A 25,206-nucleotide genomic window follows, 5' to 3' on the forward strand; every position below is an offset into this window, starting at 1 on the left:
AGACTGAAATCTACCAGAGGGTGAAATGGTCAGTGGAAGGGGATGGCCGGGGTGGGGGGGGGGTAAGAATGGGCAACTGGAAAATAGATAGTGGTGGAAATCAGAGGAGATGAGAAGGTTGGGGATGGCTATCTGAAATTGGAGAATTCAATGTTCATCTCATTGGGTTGAAGGCTATCCAGGTGGAATATGTGGTTGTTCTTACAGTTTGCATGTGGCCTCACAGTCACAGTCATATCCTGCTAGGATAGCCTACAACCCACTAGCATGAATATTGAATTGGCCAATTTTAGGTTACACCCACCACCCTCCGTATCATCTTTCCTCTCCCCCTCCCCCATCACCCAGTTCCTTTCCCCTCCTCCATCCGCTGATCTTCCACTCTTCCCTCCTCTGAGTTCCCTATTTTCTTCTTCACCCACCCTGTTCCCTGCCACCCCCTATCCCGACCTCTGGTTTTATGTGACCACTTTCTGCTCCCTTTTGTCTCCACTTCCAGGTTTGATGCTATCGCCACACATCTCCCTAATGACTCATCCCTTCCACAACTGTATCCATTTATCACTTGCCAGGCCTTGCCCCACCATTTCACCACCCACCACTTCCCCCCAGCTATCTCCTCTCTACTCCATCAGCCAGAAGGGACCCAACCTGAAACATTGTCTATGCAATTCCCCCCATAGATGCTGACTGACCTGGTGGGTTTCGCCAGCATTGTTTTTTGCTCAGGATTCCTGCATCTGCAGTCTCTTGTGTCTGCACTTGCATTCCATTTCACTTAAACACGATTATTGTCCATTTACACGATTCTGAGAAGAAAATGATAATATAGTGCCTTATTTGCTTGGAAAAAATTGTGAAATCAGGCTATATTCTGAAGAAAGGTTACCAAAGGTATGCATCTTTGGCTAAAGCTCAGAATTTTAAATACAGAATTGTAAAATTGACAGAGATTACACTATTGTCTCTTTTGAGTTTCTTTTCAATGGATGTAGACCAAGAAGCAATTGTTGAGTAGATAATGCATCCGATGATTTGGGAATAAGCAATATTACTCTTTGATTGGTTCGACACCACTCTTTATACAATCGACAGTGGTAACGGAATGAAACCTGATTTAAAAAGAGAAAAAAAAAGTCAAGTAAATTTTCAGGTATTTCCACAACATAATAGGAGGGAAAAGCAAAGTGCAAAACCATCTCTAATCCAAAATAAACTTCCATGCTGCCAGCCCATATTAAAACTGAGGCGAAAAGGAACCTTTTCACCCAGAGAGTTGTGAATTTGTGGAATTCTCTGCCACAGAGGGCAGTGGAGGCCAAATGACTGGATGAATTTAAGAGAGAGTTAGATAGAGCTCTGGGGGGTAGTGGAATCAAGGGATATGGGGAGAAGTTGGGCACAGGTTACTGATTGTGGATGATCAGCCATGATCACAATGAATGGAGGTGCTGGCTCGAAGGGCCGAACGGCCTCCTGCACCTATTTTCTATGTTACTAGTGGTCCACTGGCTTGACTTCAATTTTCAACATGGTCATTTGGATAATTTAAATTGTTCATTGAATGCACTCAAAAAGTTAGCATTAGTAATGGTGAAACCATTGAATTATAAAGCATGATGGAACTCAGAAGGAAAGTGTGAAATATTGTGTACTTTCCTCTGACATTTAGATACGCGGTGGATTACATAACTAACAAGCAGATGAGCAATCATCTAACATTGATACTGTAGGAAATCGTTACTTGTATACATCATGCACTATAACTGCAACAATTAAGTTAGGGGTAGATGGGAGGACTTTCAATAAATTGAACACACACTTCTTGCTTTATTAAATGTTTCTTCTATCTGTTTGATGGACAGATATAATAGACACCGCTAAATGTTTCTACTGTACCAAATTAATTTATAATCAATGCGTAATAGATAAATTATACTTACAAGAGTCCAAAAGAGATAAATAGTAAAAAGTGCAACAGTTAAGGCAATGAGTCCTATAGCTTCTAAGCGGCTGCTGAAGTGTAGATGGTCAACAGCACCTCGTAAGCACAACCACCCCGAGATTGTGGCAAGAGGAGTTATAAACAGAAAGCACACCATGTCACCAAACAATGTCCGCTTCTCGTGTAGTGGGCCTGGATTTCTCAACCACTGTATTTGAAGAAAAAGTTTTGGTTTAGTGAAAGTTTTTCAAATTCCTCACAAACAATACAAAGTCGAAATGTGCGAGTTTCCTGAATGTCTCAATTCTAATAAAAATCTCAAACTCGTGATCTTTTTGAAAATGTGTACGATTTTAGCTCAGTTTCCATACTTAATTTTAAACAAATATTTGCCTTGCTGGATTTGGGTTCACATGAGGAGGTTTCACATGGAAAACAGCAAGAATTCTGTGACCGTTTTTTTCTGCAGAAGAATTCTGGATAAATAAGCTTTCCCAAATAGTTTTAAAACCTATTTTCTGCAATATTGCAAAGCCATATTGATTACTACTAAATTTCAATCGGATACAACAACAGCACCACTTTTATTCCTTGTATTGAAGATGTTATATTTATCTGTAGCACCATTCATAGGCAAAGTCTGGCAGATCCTTTGTGACTGGAAAGGCATTTCCATTAGGGATGTCCATGTCCTGTCTCTTGCTGTTTTTAATAAATATTTTGTTTTAAATATGGGGCACAGTAGTTTGCAAATGGTACAGAAAATTGGTTGTGTGGTAGACAGTGAGGGGGGAAGTGATGAACTGATCAATTGGGCAGAAAAGCAGGAAATGGACTTTAATCCAGGAAAGTGTGAGGTTCTGTAATTTAGTTACTGGCAACAAGACAATGAAGTACAGAAAGGATATTATAGGAATAGAGAGATCTTTTAATGTATGATCAAAGATGCTGCCTGACCCGCTGAGTTACTCCAGCTTTTTGTGATGTCAAAGAGCATGTTAGTAAGGTGGTTAAAAATGTAAATATGGTGTTTTCTTTTGTTAGCTGCATAGAATAGAATAGGAAGAGGCAATATAGAATATAAGAGCTTGGACTTATGTAGAACCCTATAATTATGCTAGTTAGGCCACGTCTTCAATACTGCATTGGTGATCATTTTCCAATGCTCTATAGATTCAGGATCAGTTCCTGTGGATTGGAGGGTAGCTAATGTTATCCCACTTTTTAAGAAAGAAGGGAGAGAGAAAACGGGAAATTATAGACCAGTTAGTCTGACATCAGTGGTGGGGAAGATGCTGGAGTCAATTATCTTCAAGTTTCTGGGCACTCACATTTCAGAGGACCTAACATGGTCCAATAACACTGCTGCGCTGGTCAAGAAGGCACAGCAAAGACTGTTCTACCTAAGAACTGAAAAAGTCTGGTCTACCCCAACAGCTGCTGACGACCTTCTACCGCTGCACCATAGAGAGCATCCTAACACATGGCATCCCTGTGTGGTACCTCAGTTGCACGGAGGAAGAAAGGAAAGCTCTTCAGCGGGTAGTCCATAGAGCTCAGAGGACCATCGGAACACAGCTACCAGACTTGGAGGGCATCTACAACACACGATGCCTTAGAAAAGCCACCAGCATCCACAAAGACTCTTCACACCCCTGCAACAGTCTGTTCAAACTCCTTCCATCGGGCAGATGATACAAGGCCTTCTATGCCCGCACCTCCAGACTCAGGAACAGCTTCATCCCCAGGGCCATAGCTGCTATGAACCGGTCCTGCTGAGCCGGATGGTCACATCGCACAGTGATCCGGCACAGATCTACTTGCACTTTATTCTGTCTTAAAACTGTTACAATTTGTTTCATTGGGTTGTTGTTTAAATTAATTAAATTATTGCATCGTATGGGAGGCGCATTCCCAATCTCGTTGTACCCCTGTACAATGACAATAAAGATGTATTGTATTGTATTGTAAAAGACAAAATGAGTGGGCAATTGCATGGCAGATGCAGTATAATGTGGATAAATGTTAGGTTATCCACTTTGGTGGCAAGAACAGGAAAGCAGACTATTATCTGAATGGTGGCCGATTAGGAAAAGGGAAGATGCAACGAGACCTGGGTGTCGTGGTACACCAGTCATTGAAAGTAGGCATGCAGGTGCAGCAGGCAGTGAAGAAAGCGAATGGTATGTTGGCATTCATAGCGAGGGGATTTGAGTATAGGAGCAGGGAGGTTCTGCTGCAGTTGTACAGGGCATTGGTGAGACCACACCTGGAGTATTGCGTTCAGTTTTGGTCTCCTAATCTGAGGAAAGACATTCTTGCCATAGAGGGAGTACAGAGAAGGTTCACCAGATTGATTCCTGGGATGGCAGGACTTTCATATGAAGAAAGACTGGATAGACTCGGCTTGTACTCGCTGGAATTTAGAAGATTGAGGGGGATCTTATAGAAACTTACAAAATTCTTAAGGGGTTGGACAGGCTAGATGCAGGAAGATTGTTCCCGATGTTGGGGAAGTCCAGAACAAGGGGGTCACAGTTTAAGGATAAGGGGGAAGTCTTTTAGGACCGAGATGAGAAAGTTTTTTTTCACACAGAGAGGTGAATCTGTGGAATTCTCTGCCACAGAAGGTAGTTGAGGCCAGTTCATTGGCTATATTTAAAAGGGAGTTAGATGTGGCCCTTGTGGCTAAAGGGATCAGAGGGTATGGAGAGAAGGCAGGTACAGAATACTGAGTTGGATGATCAGCCATGATCATATTGAATGGCCGAATGGCCTACTCCTGCACCTATTTTCTATGTTTTTATTTTTCTAAAATTGCGGAGCATTTGGATAGCAGTAACAGGATCGTTCCGAGTCAGCATGGATTTACGAAGGGGAAATCATGCTTGACTAATCTTCTGGAATTTTTTGAGGATGTAACTAGGAAACATTGACGGGGAGAGTCGGTGGAAGTGGTGTACCTCGACTTTCAGAAAGCAGATGACACAAAGCTGGGTGGTAGTGTGAACTGTGAGGAAGATGCTATGAGGTTGCAGGGTGACTTGGACAGGTTGTGTGAGTGGGTGGATGAATGGCAGATGCAGTTTAATGTGGATAAGAGTGAGGTTATCCACTTTGGTGGTAAGAATAGAAAGGCAGAGTATTATCTGAATGGTGTCAAGTTAGAAAAAGGGGACGTACAACGAGATCTGGGTGTCCTAGTGCATCAGTCACTGAAAGGAAGCATGCAGGTACGGCAGGCAGTGAAGAAAGCCAATGGAATGTTGGCCTTCATAACAAGAGGAGTTGAGTATAGGAGCAAAGAGGTCCTTCTGTAGTTGTACAGGGCCTTAGTGAGACTGCACCTGGAGTACTGTGTGCAGTTTTGGTTTCCAAATTTGAGGAGGATATTTTTGCTATTGAGGGCGTGCAGCGTAGGTTTACTCGGTTAATTCCCGGAATGGCGGGACTGTCGTATGTTGAAAGACTGGAGCGACTAGGCTCGTATACACTGAAATTTAGAAGGATGAGAGGGGATCTTATCGAAACATATAAGATTATTAAGGGGTTGGACATGTTAGAGGCAGGAAACATGTTCCCAATGTTGGGGGAGTCCAGAACCAGGGGCCACAGTTTAAGAATAAGGGGTAGGCCATTTAGAACAGAGATGAGGAAAACTTTTTCAGTCAGATAGTTGTAAATCTGTGGAATTCTCTGCCTCAGAAGGCAGTGGAGGCCAATTCTCTGAATGCATAAGAGCTAGATAGAGCTCTTAAGGATAGCGGAGTCAGGGGGTATGGGGAGAAGGCAGGAACGGGGTACTGATTGGGAATGATCAGCCATGATCACATTGAATGGTGGTGCTGGCTCGAAGGGCCGAATGGCCTCCTCCTGCACCTATTGTCTATTGCACTCAGTTCTAGATACCACCTTATAGGAAGGATAAGCTTGCACAACCATGGAGGAGATGCAAGGCATTGAAATATTTTAGATGAGGAAACAAGATTTACTGGGATGATTTTCCTGCTACAGAGGCAGCTGAGGGAAGATTATATTGAGATATTAAAAATTGAGAGGCGTTGAAAGAGTAACTAGGAAGGATCAATTTTCCTGAGCAGTAAGAACAAAAACACAGAGCATAGATCTAAAGTAATTGATAGTAGCACAAAGAGGAGGTGATTATTTCACTAAGTACATGGTTTGGAATTTTGTCTCTAAGTGCAGTTGAGACAGACACCCATTCAATAGGTACTTAGGTGTGCACTTGTGCAGGTTACGGGTGGAAGGTGGGATTAAACTGGATAATTTATTGTCAAACTAGCATGGGCATGTTGAATCAAATTACTTTCTGGCATAAATATTAAGGAAACATAGATTATAGAAACAGATTGTTTGGTCCATCATGTTCATGCAGTCCAGCATGTACCTATCTGTTAATTCCATTTATTAGTACTTGCTCTGTGGCCTTCAATGCTTCGGCTAGTCGGGTGCTTAAATATTATGAGATTAGTTACAGTTACACAAATAGTGCAGTCCAAGTTCCAGTCATCCTGCGCATGAAAAATATTCTTCACATCCCCTCTAACCCCCTCACCCTAAACTTATCCCTTTAAATTTAGATACCTCTGCCATGGAGAATGTTTCCTACTATCTACCCTATCTATGCACCTCATAATTGTATGCACCTTTAGTTGGCCTCCTCAACACCCTCCACTCCAAGGAAAATAAATCCAACCTGTCCTCATATAACCTAAAGTGCTTTACAAATCAAAGACATTCAAGGCAGTTGTTGTTTGAACAGCGTCACAGGAGTTTTTTATTTTATGTCTACATCCAAAAAGTATCTGTAAATACATTACTCCCTCAGTTCTCCACTGTAGTATTCACTTAGTTTGCACGTAAAAGACCTTGGAGAGGAGTTGGAACCTATGACCTTCTGAATGATAAGCAAGCACTACTATCTTTGACCTAAATCTGAATAAATTTACCCAACCAAAAACTAATTTGTTCCAGAGTTAATGGCCCACTTACACAATCGATATATTGAACATTTAACTGGACGAATAGTACGCGTGGACTTCTGTACATTGCAACATTTTAGACACATTTAAACAAGTAGATAGACAGGATAGATTGAGAGGGATATGGGCCAAATGCAGACAGTTGCAACTAGTGTAGATGGGGCATGTTAGTTGGGATGGGCAAGTTGGGATAAAGGGCCTGTTTCCATGCTGTATGACTCTCTGACTTCTTAACTCTATGACAACCAATTTTTTAATGTTGTCATCAAGTAAGTAATATTTCTGAATGGGTTGATCAGTTATAGCAATAAATAAAAATGTTAAAACATTTTAGAACAAGAATGTAAAGGAGATGAAAACTGGCATGAAGGGTGACGGAAAGGCTGTTGATGTGCATTTATTTCCCAAGTCTATCTCCAATTCCTCCTGGAAATTTTCTACTGGGTGCAAATTCTTCATAGGTTTTGAATTCTGCACCACACCACCTCTTACATAAAATAATTTATACTTATCATTTTCTTTGGTGTATTTGTTTTACCTTAAATTTGTGGGGGGTTTTAAGTCTTGGACCTTTACTGCATTAGGACCTTTTCCCTCATGTATTCTATCAAAACATGATTTGATCATTTAGATTTCCCTCAATGTAATCCATTTTATTGAGACTAATCTCATATTCTTTGTGTCCTCTCCATAGATAGCACTTGTTCGCTCCACCTCACATTGTCTCAGTCTAGTTCCTATCCTCTCTCTGCCTGAGGCATTTTTGTATTTGTCTCTTGTTTGCAGTTCTCTATTCTTTTTATGCATCTGGGGCTCTGTTGACCTTTAGGTCAGTCAGTGGTGCAGCAGCTAGTGCTATTACCTCTGTGCTCAAGCAACACAGTTTGGATCTTGGTATGCACAAAATTTGCATATTTGTCCTGTGACTAGGAGTTTCCCTCCAGAGCTTTGTTTTTTCCCCCACTCCCAAAGATTAGCAAACGGTTATTAGAAAATTACTCTAGTGCAGATAGGTGTCAGGAGAATTGGGTAAAGTTGATGGACGTGCTAGGGTGAATGGGGCAGATGAGAATGCCCCGAGAGGCGGCATTGACAATGCGGTCGGTGTGAACCACCTACTCCTGTCTCACGAGTACATGTGAAATATGAAATTCATTACTATGGTTGGAGCCCAGGACCACAGGCCGAAAAGATGGCTGCGCCGCCATGCGGCTGCGGCTCGCCGGCAGTTTGTCTGTTTGTCTTTTTTCTTTTTTTGTCTATGTGTTAGTGTTAGATGTGTGTAGTGGTCTATTTTTAACTGTGTATATGTGGGGGGTGGTGGGGGGCTGGGGGAAACCTTTGTTTTTTAAATCTCTTCCTCGATGGAGATGCGACCCTTTTCCGAGTGGTATCTCCGTGGCGCTGCGGCCTAACACCGTGGAGTGGGCGGCCTCCAGCTGGGATAGATCCCGAGGGCTCCAGTCGCAGGGCCAGGACTTACCATCTCGGAGCTGGCTGACATTCGGAGGCTGCAGCTTTACCTCCGGAGGCTCGGCCATGCGCCCTGTGGACTGCAACATCGGGAGCTCGCAGGTCCCTGGCTGGCAACCGGCTCCAGCCATGGCGGCTTCGACCACCCCGTAGGAGGGCTTGATCGACCCGCTTGCAGGACCGTGGCCTGGCGCGGCACGGCCGCGGGGCCTTCCATCGCCCAGCGCGGCTCGGCCGCGGGACTTTCCATCGCCCGGCGCGGCTCGGCCGCGGGACTTTCCATCGCCCTGCACGGCTCGGCCGCCGGGGCCTTCCATCGCCCGGCGCGGCTCGGCCGCGGGACCTTCCATCTCCTTGCGGGGACTGCGTGAGTCGGGAGCCTCGGTCACCTTGGCAGAAGTCGAACTATCTGTCCGTGGGAGAAGCATGGGGGAAGAGAGAAGACATTTTCTTGCCTTCCATCACAGTGAGGGGGTGTCTGGAGGAATCACTGTGATGGATGTTTGTGTTAAAATTGTGTGTCTTGTGTCATTTACTCTGTACTGTTGTGGCTGCGTGGCAAATGATTTTCGTTCAATTCATTTTGAATGACAATAAAGGTAATTCAGATTCAGATTCAATTCTGCAATGCACACATTCTTAAGCAGTATCTCACTGCTTGGCTTTTCATCATCAGCAATATTAAATGACACAAGAACTTGAAAATAGGAATTCATAAGTTCATAAGCGATAGGAGCAGAATTAGGCTAATTTAGCCCATCAAGTCTACTCCGCCATTCAATCATGGCTGATCTATCTCTCCCTCCTAATCCCATTCTCCTGCCTTCTCCCCATCACATGTTAAACAAAAATCTATCTATCTCTATCACGCCTTAAATTTATCCATTGACTTGGCCTCCACAGCCTTCTGTGGCAATGAATTCCACAGATTCCCCATTGTGGGGCACGGGGAGAAAGGAGTTGTCAATGATTCCGGTCAAAAGCTTGCATCATCTGACTCTCCAAGAACAGTTTCTCCCCATGTACTGCACTAACACCTTTATTTTTAAGGATTTAAACTCTTGTGTATCTTAACTAGAATCTTAAATATAAATTTTCTTAGTCTCTTTTCTTATTAATGGTTTCAAATTCACCTAAGGCCCGTCCAGTTAGTTATAAAGATTGAATATTAATTTTATATTTCAAGTTTTACTTATGAAGCAAAAATTTAATCTAACTTTAAAAAAATCTTATAATCTTGCCTGGTTCTTTAAAAGAGTTGTGTGCAATATTTTCCCCAGATGTTTTCAGGGCTTCAAGGGGAAAAAAGGGATGCGACTAGTTTGATTAGACAATAGACAATAGGTGCAGGAGTAGGCCATTCGGCCCTTCAAGCCAGCAGCGCCATTCAATGTAATCATGGCTGATCATCCACAATCAGTGCCCCGTTCCTGCCCTCTCCCCATACCCCCTGACTCCACTATCCTTAAGAGCTCTATCTAACTCTCTCTTGAAAGCATCCAGAGAATTGGCCTCCACTGCCTTCTGAGACAGAGAATTCCACAGGTTTACAACTGAGTGAAAACGTTTTTCCTCATCTCCATTCTAAATGGTCTACCCCTTATTCTTAAACCGTGGCCCCTGGTTCTGGACTCCCCCAACATTGGGAACATATTTCCTGCCTCTAGCGCGTCCAATCCCTTAATAATCTTGCATGTTTCAATAGTGTTGTGTAATAATATTGTTGTGATCGATAGTGTCTTTGAGACCCTGAACAATTCCAGGCCACGATCATCAGACCAAATAGAATGCCAGGAATATGGAACTAGAAAATACATACCTATACAATTATTGGTAGTGAGCTTTAAATATTAGGGTGCAAAGGTTTAAGATGAGAGGGGAAAGATTAAATAGGAACCAGAGGGGCAACATTTTCACACAGAGGTGGTGGGAATATGGAAGAAGAGGATTTCTTTGAAAGTGACTTAGAGTTTGTGCAATTGGAACCACTCACTGGCTCCTCTGTACCCTCACACCAACAGTTACAACAACAAAAAACCTGTTAACCAATTACTGCACAAATCAAGCAAATTTTTTAAATATTTTTTTGCAAATAGAACTGAGATACTGACCTCTACTAATGGTCTAGGTTTCTGTTCCACTGAGAACTTGAAGTGACAGAGTTCACAGTAACTGGTGTTTGAAGAAGAAAGCCAGCGCTCCAAACAGCTCCTATGAATAGTTCCCAGAGTCCCTGTACATTCACAAGGGGAGAGCAAGTCTTCCTGATTGCTGCCTTCATGACAAATCCTACACATAGGCCAGTCATTGAATGTGCTGCAAAGGAAATAGGTTAATTGTCAGTGTCTGAAACTTAAAGATAACGCACGTGTGAATCATGGCAGTTGTATTAATATCAGGATGTTTTAAATAAACCATCACCAGAATATACAGCAGTTCTCCCCATATCTTGAAAGATTATTTAAGTATATATTATTGAGTAAAAATAAGCCATTTATTTGCAATAGACCTTTGAAATAATATTTGCCGATAAATTACATTTTACTGAAGCAATAATAGAAGAGGTTCTGTGATCTGAACCCATACATGAAAATGAAAATGTCCCCAAATCCTGCTGTAGTATGGCAAAGTGGCAGAGGCAATAGATCTGAATCTAGTCTCCGTCTAGTTTAGATTTTAGTTTTAATTTTAGAGATACTGCGTGGAAGCAGGCCCTTCGGCCCACCGAGACGGAACCGACCAGGAATCCCCACACATTAACACTATCCGACACACACTATGGACTATTTACACTTATACCAAGCCAATTTACCTACAAACCTGTATGTCTTTGGAGTGAGGAAGGAAACCGAAGATCTTGGAGAAAACCCACGGAGAACGTAAAAAATCTGTACGGTAGCGCAGCGGTAGAGTTGCTGCTTTACAGCGAATGCAGCGCCGGAGACTCAGGTTCGATCCTGACTACGGGTGCTGCACTGTAAGGAGTTTGTACGTTCTCCCCGTGACCTGCGTGGGTTTTCTCCGAGATCTTCGGTTTCCTCCCACACTCCAAAGACGTACAGGTATGTAGGTTAATTGGCTGGGTAAATGTAAAATTGTCCCTGGTGGGTGTAGGATAGTGTTAATGTACGGGAATCGCCGGGCGGCACGGACTTGTAGGGCCGAAAAGGCCTGTTTCCGGATGTATATATATGATATGATATGATATGACAGCACCCGTAGTCGGAATCGAACCCGGGTTTCCTGCACTGCAAAACAGCAACTCTACCACTGCACCACCATGCCGCCCTTTTCATTGTATCCCAGTACACATAAGTTTTATGTTGCGTGCTATCCAATTACAGAAAGACTATGCATGATTACAATCAAGCTGTCCACAATATACAGATTCAGGGTAAAGGGAATAACATTTAGTGCAAGATAAAGTCCAGTAAAGTCTGATTAAAGATGGTCCGGGGGTCTCAAATGAGTTCAAGGGTCTCCAATGAAATCTGAGAGTATCCAATATTCACTGCACAAAACACGTTTACTGTAGAATAGGTTTACATAAGCAGCTTCCATTATATATCAAATTCTCAAATTTAAAATAGAAGTCAACAGGAAGTTTCCCAGAGGGAAGTTAATTATAGATACCAAATAAATGATGCAGTAACGAAACTGTAGCACAACAATACACATGCCTTCAGCCTACAAAATTATTCCCAGACGAATCAGATTTTAATCCTTTGCCTGTGGCTCCAAGCATCCCACATGAAATGATACTGGCTGAGTCCACTTGAAAACTATGCTAATTTGTCATCATTCTAATACAAAATTATCTCCAAAACAGAGCAATTAGAACAAGGCTGGAACTTGTATTGCATTTACCTGTCTCACAATGGGTGCTGCAGTATAAAGACACTTCACATTGATAAATCACAGTATGTATGTTTAAAGAACAACTAAGGAAATACACGACAAAAATGAAACAGTTTTCTCACAAAATATGCAATCCTTTGCCATGAAATTTAATTGAACTTGTTGGAATTAGCATGGACGTTGATTTTTCAGGCTTGATTTTGAAGGTAAAGTGAAGTTTGCATCCTGAAAAATCTAGTCAATACCCAAGGTAAATATAATCTTGTGGAGACTTTGTCTGCTGTCCAAAGCACGGCAAAACTGAAAATCTGTTATCTGATTATTTGGAAACCCCAAAGTACAGGCACATTGCTTACTGGGTAATGTTTCCTGCTCCCTTCAAACTCACAGGCACCTCATTTCACATGCTCCCTTTAAATTTACTTGATTCTCTGGAAAATGTTATTACTGAGTAACTTTTAGAAAATGTGATTTCAAAGTGTGATAAGACACAGAAAGCTGGAGTAACTCAGCGGGACAGGCAGCATCTCTGTAGAGAAGGAATGGGTGACTTTTTGGGTCGAGACCCTTCAGACTGGTGTAAAGCGTGTGAATTTCAAAGTGTGTTTAGGTTACTTTAGAGATATAGCATGGAAACAGGCTAATCAGCCCACCGACTCCACCCTGACCATCGATCATCTGTTCACACTAGTTCTGTGTTATTCCACTTTCCCATCTACTCCCTACACACTAGGGGGCAATTTTACAGAAGGCAATTAACCTACAAACTTGCACTTTTTGGGATGTGGTAAGAAACCAGAGAAACCCATATGGTTGCAGGGTGAAAGTGCAAACTCCACACAGACAGCACCCAAGGTAGGATTAAACCCACAGAATAACATTCGATACAGAAAATCTTCCCTTCGAGCACCAAAGTCTTGTGTATGCTGGATTAATGGAGATTTACTGTACAGGGTCAGGAACCTAACCAGTATTATAAATTATCCAGAAGCCAAAGGTGTACTCTGTATAATAAGATTACAGAGATAACAAGATAGTGATTGGAATGGGCCATCTTTTACATCAAACGTCAAAATGCATTTTACTTCGTTAGCAACACTCAAATGGTGTTATAGAAAACAATCTGTACCTGTGTGTGTTCGGCGTCTTGACCACCGTCTTTGAGAGCAGCTTTCTGTCCTTTGCTGAAACTTGCATCACATACTGTGGTTGTCCATTCACCACACCAGCAGAATCTTCCACTGATTTCACTGAAGGAACCAAGCCAGTGCAGTCTGGAAGGACATCAGGCAGGCGAGTGTGATGGTTGGTCGTCATGGCAACAGACAATTAATCCCTCAGTGAGTGGGAACAGCAGACATATTTCCAGCTGGAAGAAAATGGGGGAAATACATTTAAATTATTAAACTCTGGGATGTACTGTTGCATGAAAATAACTTCAAACTCTTATATAAAACTTGGAAATGCTGAAACTACTCAGAAGTAAATACAGTAACAAGAGACCATGAGATAATATTTCAGGTCGATGACCTTTTATCCTTTTGCATTCTTCATAGTTTAAACAAATGAGAGGACATCTTATGGGAAGCTTAAGTGCTTAAAGGTCTTGGCAGGCTAAATGTAGAGAAAATATTTCCCATGACCGAGGAGACCAGGGCATAGCTGAGAATAAGGCAGAGGCTGTTTAGGATATACTTAGGGGAAATTTCTTCATTTAGAGGGCAGCAAACAATAGAATTTTCCACGTTGGATGGACATGGAAGCTGTTATGCTCATTTAAAGCCTGGGCAATATGGAAAGCAAGGAATATGGGGAGAGTGGTGAATTATGGTGTTGAGGCATGATCTTGATGAACACAGAGCAGGTTCGAAGGGCTGAACAGTTGGCAAATTGTAGTAGGTCCAGGTTCTTGCTGAGGTAGGAGTTGATATGTGCCATTACCAGCCTCACTGAATAATCTCAAGGTGGAGATTGATACATACTTACAATATAATGGAGTCAAAAATAATATTGGAGTGGGGGCTACAGAGTGAGAGAGTTTTATCGAGGCCAAATCGATCAGGCATAATCTTACTGAACTGTGGAGCAGATCGAGGCATTGAGTGGCCAGGTCCTGCTCCAGAATAATGAAGTTAATTGGTAGTTTTACTTTAGAACAAATATCAAGGCACAAAGTGGACACAGTCCTTCAAGAAAATAATGCATGGAAAGACCAGTTAGATTGACTTTATGTTAATCAGAGCACAGAAGTTTTAAGGAATTCTGACAGAGGTGTTCACAATTAATGTGGAGAGATAAAGCAATTTACAGTGATCAGTGAATTTGTAAAAAGGAATGCATAGCGTGAGAGCATTTCAATGCCGAGAATAAATAATTTATGCAAGCAGCAAAATTCATAATTAACTTCTTGTTTAAAAAACAGAAGGGAATAAATATTTAGAAACTAAATAACAAAATGGCTGGACATAAGCAAGTTAGGGTAAGACACCAGCTCTAAAACAGCAGCACTGACATAATCTGTGAAGTCTCCTACAATTCAATTAACTTATTCTTAAGGAACAATTGGAAAAGGTAATGTGAGGCCTTCAGTAAAAGGTATCCAGGAGGTGTTGAAGTTATGGATTTTAAAGATTGGGCTTAATTTGCTGTGTACCCAAACCCCCAAACCAGGATTTTTCACTGTCTGTCAGGTACTTGAATGTCACAAACACCCAAAAAGGCCAACAAGCTTTATAAAAGATGCAGAATTAGTAAACTGAAAAGAGGATCAAGATAAAAATCAAATGGTCCGTTTACACGATGATTTATACTGGTCACAGGCCAGATCTTGTTAAAATACTTTAAAATATGAAATTGAGAATATAATTTAAACCTAGTTTAAGATGTGAAGATATGGTAGGAAGGTGAAGGAAAGTAGGAAAGTGAAATACAAGAATATCCAAATTTGAAAACTAAATGGTCTTGATGTATTCATATTTCAAATTAAATAATCAAATTTTATTGTACAACATAGACTTAAAACCTTTAGAAACTATTATTAGTTTCTTGTAAACATCACATTAAATAGGAACAACATTACATGCTGTGTAATGACACGCAGTGTTAGCACTACAAAGTCACATTAGTAATAACAGCAACCAATGAAGAATATTCTGTACTTTATCAAAAACCTTGAAGGACTATTCAAGGAACAGAGTTTTTAAGAACACAAACATCTTGCACTCACTATTAATAAGATTGTTACTCAATCATTAAATTATCACGAAAGCAAGCAATGGTAAAGTATATCTGTCAGAATTTCAGGTGTTTTTAACAAGTCCTGCCTGGGAAAAGTCTATCTTCAAAATTCAGTATGGCTTTAAATGTAATTAACATTACCAACTGGTTGAACATAGAAAATATAAGGAGGAGGTATCTGATGCAGTATACACACATTGGTATAAACAAAGGGCTCTTCAGCAGCAAGACGGCACATTGTGCAGTAGTTATGTTTCAGAGATTACACTATTCTTAAAACCATTTTGTTCAAAGCTGATCTCTAACCTTTGGCTACAATAGAAATAAAACAGACCCGCAACAAAATCAATTTGACTAATGAAATTAGCTCCCAGTTGAATGATTTCAGCAATAAAAGCCTGAGCTGTCAACCCAAATTCCTCAAGACCTTTTGACTCCCATTAAATACAATTTACAGATAATAATGAAGTACTAAGATGCAACTGCCAAATTTCTGTTCCAATGACAAATTCCTTTCAAATTAATGCCTTTCTGATTGATCAAAGTATTCCCAATTGCATTAATGAGGAGATATTGTATGGTATTTGATGTTTTCCCACCATCAAAGCTATCTTCTTTTACATCACTGAAAAATCTTGGAGAAGCCTTTCCAAATAAATCAAACCACTGAATATACATGATTCTCTGAATGTTTCTTTGGAGGAAAGCAACAAAGTGCTCCTGAGCAGCAAGATGGCATATTGTGGGTAGTTATGTTTCAGAGATCACCCTCTGTTCTTAAATGCACTTTGTTCAAAGCCAATCTCTAACATTTTGGCTACAATCGAAATACAACAGACCAGCAACAATAAACACATTCATTCTCAAATGTTGTGTGTCAATAATCTCAGATATTTGATTTGACTGCTGGGTTAATAAACCCAGTGTTAAAATTTCTTACAGAGCCACATAATGAAAGTGGATCTGAAATGTAGAATTAAAAGGATTTGCAAGGCGCAACATGGCGGACGGTAATGCTTTTGTCTGGCCTATTCCATACCCTTCAATGACATCACCAGTTCCCAGCAGTTGCCACCTGCTTCTCCCAGACCTTCCGTTATGTGGCTGCAATTGTTTACAGTAACGGAATAAAGGATTATAGCACATCTGGCAATTAAAAAAATGAACTAGCAAAAAAGTATGCTTCCTAAAAAAAGGACGAGTTTAAACTGCACAACTTGTAGAAAAAGCTTGGAATTTAATTCATTTCCCTGTGTGCAGATGTAGATATTATTCTGAACTCCATTCTTATTCAGTTTCCACGTGCAGGTTTCTATTCATAATCTTTCAAACTAGTCATAGCACATTGCAGCAAGACACTGCATGCACAGCTGCAACGAAGATACCAATGGAAAAAGGTCTTTGATTATGTTGGTTGCCTTCCGATGGCATTGCAGAGTGCAGATGGAGTCGATGGTGGGAAGACTTAGCTATGTGATCGATTGGGGTACATCCACTGCATGGTCTTGCAATTTTGGACTGCGCTATTGCCAAACAATGCTGCGATGCATCCTGATAGGATGCTTTCTATGGTGCATCTGTAGAAGTTAGTAAGAATCATTGCAGACATGCCAAACCTCATTTTTCATCACAGGAAGTAAAGCCATTGGTAAGTTTTCCTGGCATTAAATTCAGTGCGATTGGCCCAGGAAAAGATATTAGTGATATCTGTGCTTCGGAATGTAAAGCTCTCAACCATCTCCATGAGAGCACCATTGATGCTGATTGGAGCAAGTATTCCACCTCGATTCTTTGTCACTAATTAGCTCTTTTATCTTGCTGACATTAAGGGAGAGGCTGTTGTGCTGATGCCATGTTACTTGAGCTCTTTATTTCCTGCCGGTATTCCATGTTGTCATTGTTTGAGATCCACTCCACCACAGTGGTGTCATCTGAAAACCTGTAAATGGATTTAAGAGCAGAATTTCAGCAGCACAGAGGCACAGCTTGTAGAGCTACTACCTCACAGTGCTAGAGATCCGGATTCTATCCTGACCTCGGATGCTGCCTGTGTGGAGTTTGCACATTCTCAATGACCATGTGGATTTCCTCTAGATGCTCCAGTTTCCTCTTACATCCTAAAGATGTGCAGTATGTAAATTACCCCTAGTGTGTAGGAAATGGAATACAAAAGTGGGATAATATAGAACTAGTGTGAATGGGTGACCAATGATCGGCATGAACTCGGTGGGCTGAAGGACCTGTTTCCATGTTGTATCCTTCAATCAATCACAGTTGTGGGTGTATAGGGTGTGTAGCAAGGGGCTGAGAACACATCCATGTGGAGCAATGGTGTTGATAATTATCATAGATGATGTTTTGTCACCACACTGTGGTCCTAAGAGCACAAGATATAGCAGCATTGCCATTCAATCTTGGCTAATCTATTTTTCCCTCAGCCACATTCTTCTGCTTTCTCTGCAAAACCTGTGATGCTCTTTCTAATCAAGATCCTATCAATTTCCTCTTTAAAAATGCCAAATGACGGCCTCCACAGCCATCTGTGGCAATGAATTCCACAGATTCACCACCTTCTGGCTAAAGAAATTACTCATCACATCTATTTTAAGGTACATCCTTTTATTCTGAAGCTGTGCCATCTGGTCTGAGACTCTCCCATTACTTGAACCATCCTCTCCACATTCACTAAGCCTTTTGTTATTCGGTACGTTTCAATGAGATTCCCCCATCATCCTTCTAAACTCCAGCAAGTAAAGGCTCAGAGCCATTAAACATTCCACAAACACTAATCAACCAGCAGACAGTACTTTTACATCTGTTTCTACACTTTACTGAACCACTGTCGTGTTATATATGGTCATAGTAGATGTGGGCAAGATCTGCTTTGCAACAAAATCGAAGCCATGATACTGAATTTGGAGCTTAAATGCCAATTTTGCAATTCAGAATAGGAATAGATGTTACTCTTGTTAATTAACCTCAGTTTAATTATTAAACAAGTTGATCTGCATTTTTAATTTGTCTAGTACTTTTGCAAGTTTATATTTTGAATATGGTTGGCCTCAAATCTTCTAATTATAAAGCCCATTGGTGAAGTTGTGTAGGAAAATAACTGCAGATGCTGGTACAAATCAAAGGTATGACAAAAAGCTGGAGTAACTCAGCGGTTGAAGAAGGGTCTCGACCTTTCTTCTCTCCTGAGATGCTGCCTGACCCGCTGAGTTACTCCAGCTTTTTGTGAAGCCCATTGGTGAATACTAGTTCCGAGTCATATGCTTTCTTAATAACATTTTGCTTCATCATATATGCAATATGTGTAGTTGTCTTGAGTCAAAAAGCTAATGGAAATGAGCTGATAATGACCAAAGCAATGACAAATGTGTTACCTGATAAACCTATTAATTTCCATTAGTATTTGAAAATATTTGAAAAGGCTGGTGGGTTTTTTTTGTGGACAATCTGTTCATTTAATATATTTTTATTCCACAAAATATTTATCTGAGCTTTTGAAATCAAGTTTTCCGGAAATGGAGATGAAAGAATCAAAGAGGATTAAACTGTTCAGTAGTTTTAGAATTTTATGGTTGGTTTAATTTTTATTTTATGAGAAGTATCAACCCATTGGTTAAAGGGGAAAAAAATAATCTTGTTGTTTAAGTTAAAAAAAAGTCCTGCACATTTTGAAACCAGGAAGGTTGACCAATTAACATCTATAGGGAAATGGGGTCAAACTGCAGGAGGGTAGAGAGGAAAATGTAGTTTCAGCTCCTGGATCTGGCACAGAGCTACTTTTGACAAAGGAAATGCAGCTGCTCTCTTTTTTTTAAATTTTTTAATTTTTTTTTAAAATAGGTGCAGGAGTAGGCCATTCGGCCCTTCGAGCCTGCACCGCCATTCAATATGATCATGGCTGATCATCCAGCTCAGTAGCCTGTACCTGCCTTCTCTCCATACCCCCTGATCCCTTTAGCAAAAAGGGCCACATCTAACTCCCTCTTAAATATAGCCAATGAACTGGCCTCAACTCCTAGACTGTGGAACAGCATCCCTCTCCCCATCAGAACTGCCCCCTCCATTGACTCCTTTAAGTCCAGGCTCAAAACCTATTTCTACTCCCTAGCGTTTGAGGCTCATTGAGGAGGCGCTGTGAACTGTTTGCGTGCTACTGTATGTTTCATTTTTTTTCCTTAGTACCTAATCAGATGTACAGCACTTTGGTCAACGTGGGTTGTTTTTAAATGTGCTATACAAATAAAATTGACTTGACTTGACTTGACCTTCTGTGGCAGAGAATTCCAGAGACTCACCACTCTCTGTGTGAAGAAATTTTTTCTCATCTCGGTCCTAAAAGACTTCCCCCTTATCCTTAAGCTGTGACCCCTGGTTCTGGACTCCTTTTGTGCTACTTTTAATTTCACATTAAAAACTTCCAAAAAAACAAAGCAGCCACATTAGTGATATCTAGTGCAACTAATGCTGATGTAACATATCAAAGAACGTTGCTGTAAAATTTAGGGAAGTATGTTGTATTCTGTGAGATGCTTGCATCAAGATAAAGGCATTCTCAGAATATACAGGAAACACAAATTAATGGAATTGAATTGAATAAATTTTATTAGCCAAATATGTATACCTAAAAGGAATTTCCCTTGCTGCTTTGCTCGCAAGTAGCAACACGATAGACAGTAGACAATTAAAAATAAAACATAATACAATGAACATAGCAAGTTTCAAAGCTGTAACCACATCCATTATTATTTGTAAATCAAGAAAAGCAAATCTTGAAATAAGAGAACATATTCCTTTGTTAATTCCATTTTAATATGTGATTTGTAATATATGATGCTCAAATGGCAGATGATGTTAATTAAAATACAGGCAAAAATAATGTTCTGTCTGAAAATGTGTTCATGGATACCATTTGGCAATGTACAGCACACATTTGAAATTCAACAACGTTGTTGTATTTTGTAGACATTTCAAATATATACCTTGCCTTGCCTCTTGAATTATTTAATTCAGATGCACAAGTTCAGTCCCTGCAAAAGCAGCTAATGGATTTTTTAGAAATAATTTTTGATGGTTTTTAGATAAATGCTGCACAGAGGCACAGTTGGTACAGTTGCTGCCTCACAAGATCTGCTTTGTGAACCAGAGACCCAGATTCGATCCTGACTTCAGGTGTCATCTGTGTCGATTTTACACATTCTCCCATGGGTTTCCTCCAGGTATTCCAGTTTCCTCACACATCCCAAAGACGTGTGGTTTTGTAGGTTAATTGGTCTCGGTAAATGGTCCCTAATGTGGGGAGGGAGCGGATGTGAAAGTGGGATAACATAGAACTAGTGTGATGGTTGCTGAGGACTCAGTGGGCCAAAAGGTCCTGTTTCTGTAAAGCATCTTTCAATCAATTTAATCAATCAAAAATGAATGGATTCACTTCAATGGAATAATTAACTAAAGCTGCTACAGAGGATTTTTACAGATTGGAAGGCAAGAGTGGGAACAGGCTTCAAAATCACTTGGCCAAATGCATATTATGTTGAAAAATCAGAGCAAGGTTACTCCAGCTGCAGTAGAATTTCAAACCATGGCCTAAATTCCATACATTACATTATCTGAGTGGTAAGGTATTGTTTTCCATGCAGCTCAACACAACTCAGCTTACTGAACTGGAAATGTTCAATTTTCTTTCAGGAATGAATAATGGAATCAGGGTTGGTTGAAATGTTGACATTTTTCCAGAATCCAAAGATCAATTGGGAATATCAGCACCATGTATGAGAAATGTTAAAATTTGCCATTGTAGCTGAGGGCTGATCAATGGATGTTTAATTGATACAAAATAACAATGCATATGAGCTTCCTTACATACAGCTCTCAAAAATGAGTAGCTATGGGAGAAACCGGAATTTAAACAAAATTTTCAGCCAAAAATGTAAAGTCAGGGACCATATTCTCCAACCTTGGGAACTTCTGATTAAAGCAAAATTTATATAGAAACTAAAAAATGAATTGTGTAATAGGTGTGGTACAATTATCAAAATTATCAACATGATAGTTAAATAGATAATGCATAAAAATAGCAAACAATAAAGCAGTTGTTTATTATAAATTATAGTGTATCTATTTTCTTGCTATACTAAAAAAAAGGAAATTGCATTTTAAAAGTGAGAAATTTGGAAAGTCATGGTCAGCTGATACTGTGCTTTTAAGCTTCCAGTTGAAAGGGAAATGACCTTCCCTTATGCTCTTTAATTGGAAACCAGACCATGGCATCAGCTGACAATTGCTTCATAACTTTTCTCACATACGGCTATGAAAAGTTTTTGTTTTATGCAGACACAAAAGAGTGCAGATGTTGGAATCTGGAATGAAAAACAAAATGCTGGAGGAACTCAGCAGGTCGGACAGATCGGTGAAGAAAATGAACAGTTGACATTTCAGGTCCAGGTCCTTCCATTGGAGTGAAAGAGTAGAGGGGAGATAGCCAGCAGAAAGAGATGAAGGGAATGGAGCAAGAGTTAGAAGGCAATAGGTGGATCAAGATGAGGAGGGATGGAATGGTGGATGGAGTTTGGTGGGCAAGAGAAGAATGGAGAAAGGAACAGCGGCTAGAACGTGATAGGTGAAGGTATCCATGTCCTGCAGATCACAGAATCTGATGGGAAAATGTAGAGGGTGGGACCAAATAATGGAGGTGTGGGTGGATAGATAGGAAGTGTTGTGAGGGGTGTGGGAGGGTCCCAGTGGAAGGAGTGTGTGGGTGATGGCAGAAGATGCTGGGTGAGAGGCGGCAGAAGTTTATCTGAAATTAGAGAGTTCAAAGTTCAGGCCATCAGGCTGTAGACTGCCAAGGCAGAATATGAGGTGCAGTTCCTCTTGTTCACATTTGGCCTAACCCTGGCAGTGGAGAAGGCCAAGAACAGAGAGCAGTGTGGGAATGGGAAGGGAAAGAGTGAAGGAAAGCCTGGCAGATGTTGGGTTTCCTGGATGACATAATATTAAGGATCTGGTCAAAAAAAAGAAACAAACATCAGGTGTACACATCTGGGATCGAGCGAATCCATTGAGTATAGGGGGTGGGGTGTACACTTCAGAATGAAATCAGGAGGGCAAACAGGGGACATTAACTTTGGCAAAATAAGGTAAAGGAGAATCCAAAAAGATTCTACCGGTACATTAAGGGTAAAAGGGTAACTTGGTAAAGAATAGGACCCCGTAACGATCAACCAGGTAGATTATTTATGTGTAGCGCAATTTATATTTACTGTTGAGAAAGACTTGAATGCAGGAGTACTCAGGAAAGGTAATAGAAAAGTCTTGAAAAGAGCATACATTACAGAAAAGGAGGTGCTGGAGGTCTTAAAATGCAATAAGATGGATTCATAACCCAGGAACTGATCAAGTGTATGCTAGGACATTATGGGAAGCTAGGGATGGATACAAAGCTGGCTTACAAGGTAAGAGAGAGAGGATGGTGGTAGAGGATTGCTTTTGAAACTGGTGACCTATAACAAGTGGTGAACCTTGCTGATTGGTGCTAGGTTGAGTGTTGTTCATTATTTATATTGATGACTTATTTGTAAATGTTGGTATTAAGTTTGCAGATGGCACTAAATGCAGTGGTATAATGTAAAGTGAAGGTGGTTATCGACTATCACAACAGGGTCTTGATCAATAGGGCCAATGGACTGAGGAATGGAAGGTGAAATCTCCAATTCAGAAAAATGGAGATGTTGCATTTTGAATGAATGAAATGAATGGAGTGAATAAGTTTATTGGCCAAGTATGTACACATACAAGGAACGTGCCTTGGTGCTCCGCTCGCAAGTAACAACATGAACATACAGTAAACAATTAAGAATAAAGCATAAAACATTAAAACATTAAGAATACAACATTACAGTTTAACCATGTGAATGAAATAAACCAGAGCAAAAAGTGACTACAGACTTTTGGTTATTGAGTAGAGCTACTACTCGCGGAAAAAAAGCTGTTTTTATGTCTGGCTGTGGCGGCTTTGACAGTCTGGAGTTGCCTTCCAGAGGAAAGTGCTTCAAAGAGTTTGTGGCCAGGGTGGGAGGGGTCAGAGATGATCTTGCCCGCTCGCTTCCTGGCCCTTGCAGTTTGGTAGGACAAACCTGGGGAGGATTTGCACAGTAAATGGTAAGGCTCTGGGGAGTGTTGTAAACAGGGAAATATCGGGATGCAGATTCTTAAATCCATGAAAGCAGCAGAGGTATAGTAAAGGAAGTGTTTGGTTTGCTTGCCATTGTTAATCAGCCTATTATTTACAGGAGTTGGGACGCTATATTACAATTGTACTAGATATTGGTAAGGCCATATTTGGAGCATTGTGTACAATTTTGGTTGTCCTGTTATATGATGAATGTCATTAAACAAAAGCGTGCAAAAAGGATTTGAGAATGTTATAAAATAGAGACAGGCTGATTAGACTGTATCTTTTCTACCTAGTGCATAGAGGCAGTGGGACACCTTAGAGGTTTAGAAAATCATGAGGGGCATTTTTGGTGAGGATAAAAGATAGTCTTTTTGCAATGGTAAAGGAGTCCAAAACTAGAGAGCATAGGTTTAAGGCGAGAGCGGAAACATTTAAAAGGGACCAGAGAGGCATCCTTCTCACACAGAGAGTGGTGTGCACATGGCTTGAGCTGCCACAGGAGGTGGGTACTGTCATGATTTTTATAAACATTTTGAGCCAAAGTGTCATAGTGTGGAAACAAGCCCTTTGGCCCACATCAACCAACATGTCCCATCTATACTAGTCCCACCAGCATGCTTTTGGCCCAGATCCCACTACACATCCCATCCATATTCGTCTAAATGTTTCTTAAACATTGAGTTAGTACCTGTCTCAACTACCTGCTCCGGCAGCTCGTTACATACACCCACCACCCTTTGTGTAAAATAGTTAGCCCTCAGGTTCCTATTAAATATTTCCCCCCTCACCTTAAACCCATGTCCTCTGATTCTCAATTTCCCTACTCTGGGCAAGAGACTGCAATTACCCAATCTATTACTCTCATGATTTTATACATCTCGAGAAGATCACCCCTCATCCTTCTGCGCTCCAAGGAATGGAGTCCTAGCCTGCTCAACCTCTCCCTAAAGCTCAGGCTCTCAAGTCCTATCAACATCTTCGTAAATCTTGTCTGCACCCTTTCCAGTTTGACAACATCTTTCATATAACATGGTGTCTAAAACAGAACACAATACTCTTATATGACTGCAACATGACCTTGCAACTTCTATAATCAATACTCTGACTGATGAAGGCCAATGTGCCAACAGACGTTTTGGCCACAAATATCCACCTGTGACGCTAACTTTCAAGAAACTAACTTTGATAGGTACATAGATCTGAAAGATTTTAGAGGGATATGGGCCAGGCACATGCAAGTTCATGATTAGTACAGGTGTCAAAGGTGATGGGGAGAAGGCAGGAGAATGGGGTTAGGAGGGAGACAGGTCAGCTATGATTGAATGGCAGAATAGACTTGATGGGCCGAATGGCCAAATTCTACACTTATCACATGATCTTATGAAGTGGGACTAGCTTAGTTAAGCAACTTGGACAGCATGCACGAGTCAGGCTGAGGGCCTGTTTCCATGCTGTATTTCTCAGTTGCTACGGTACTGAATGATCTACAACCCCCATTTTCACCC

At 40.8% G+C, this 25,206-nt stretch overlaps 1 protein-coding gene across 1 annotated transcript; it reads right to left on the reverse strand.

Moving 5' to 3' along the window:
• Positions 1-376: 376 nt before the first annotated feature.
• LOC144591375 (E3 ubiquitin-protein ligase MARCHF3-like) lies at positions 377-13,614 on the reverse strand. The gene is made up of 4 exons (XM_078395586.1): positions 13,409-13,614; positions 10,533-10,737; positions 1,944-2,153; positions 377-1,112 (listed from the first exon to the last, which is right to left on the reverse strand). Exons 1-4 carry the CDS (start codon positions 13,594-13,596, stop codon positions 954-956), a joined length of 762 nt encoding a protein of 253 aa, XP_078251712.1. The 5' UTR covers positions 13,597-13,614; the 3' UTR covers positions 377-953.
• Positions 13,615-25,206: the final 11,592 nt, after the last annotated feature.

The sequence above is a fragment of the Rhinoraja longicauda genome, unplaced genomic scaffold (assembly GCF_053455715.1).
Source record: "Rhinoraja longicauda isolate Sanriku21f unplaced genomic scaffold, sRhiLon1.1 Scf000950, whole genome shotgun sequence".
NCBI lineage: Eukaryota > Metazoa > Chordata > Chondrichthyes > Rajiformes > Arhynchobatidae > Rhinoraja > Rhinoraja longicauda.

Coding starts and splice junctions, on each gene's coding strand:
- LOC144591375 (XM_078395586.1), bottom strand. CDS start 13,596: ATGACGACCAACCATCACACTCGCCTGCCTGATGTCCTTCCAGACTGC. Junction 10,738..13,408: donor AAGACGCCGAACACACACAG/GTACAGATTGTT, acceptor TTTCCTTTGCAG/CACATTCAATGACTGGCCTA. Junction 1,113..1,943: donor TTTATCTCTTTTGGACTCTT/GTAAGTATAATT, acceptor TTTTTAAATCAG/GTTTCATTCCGTTACCACTG.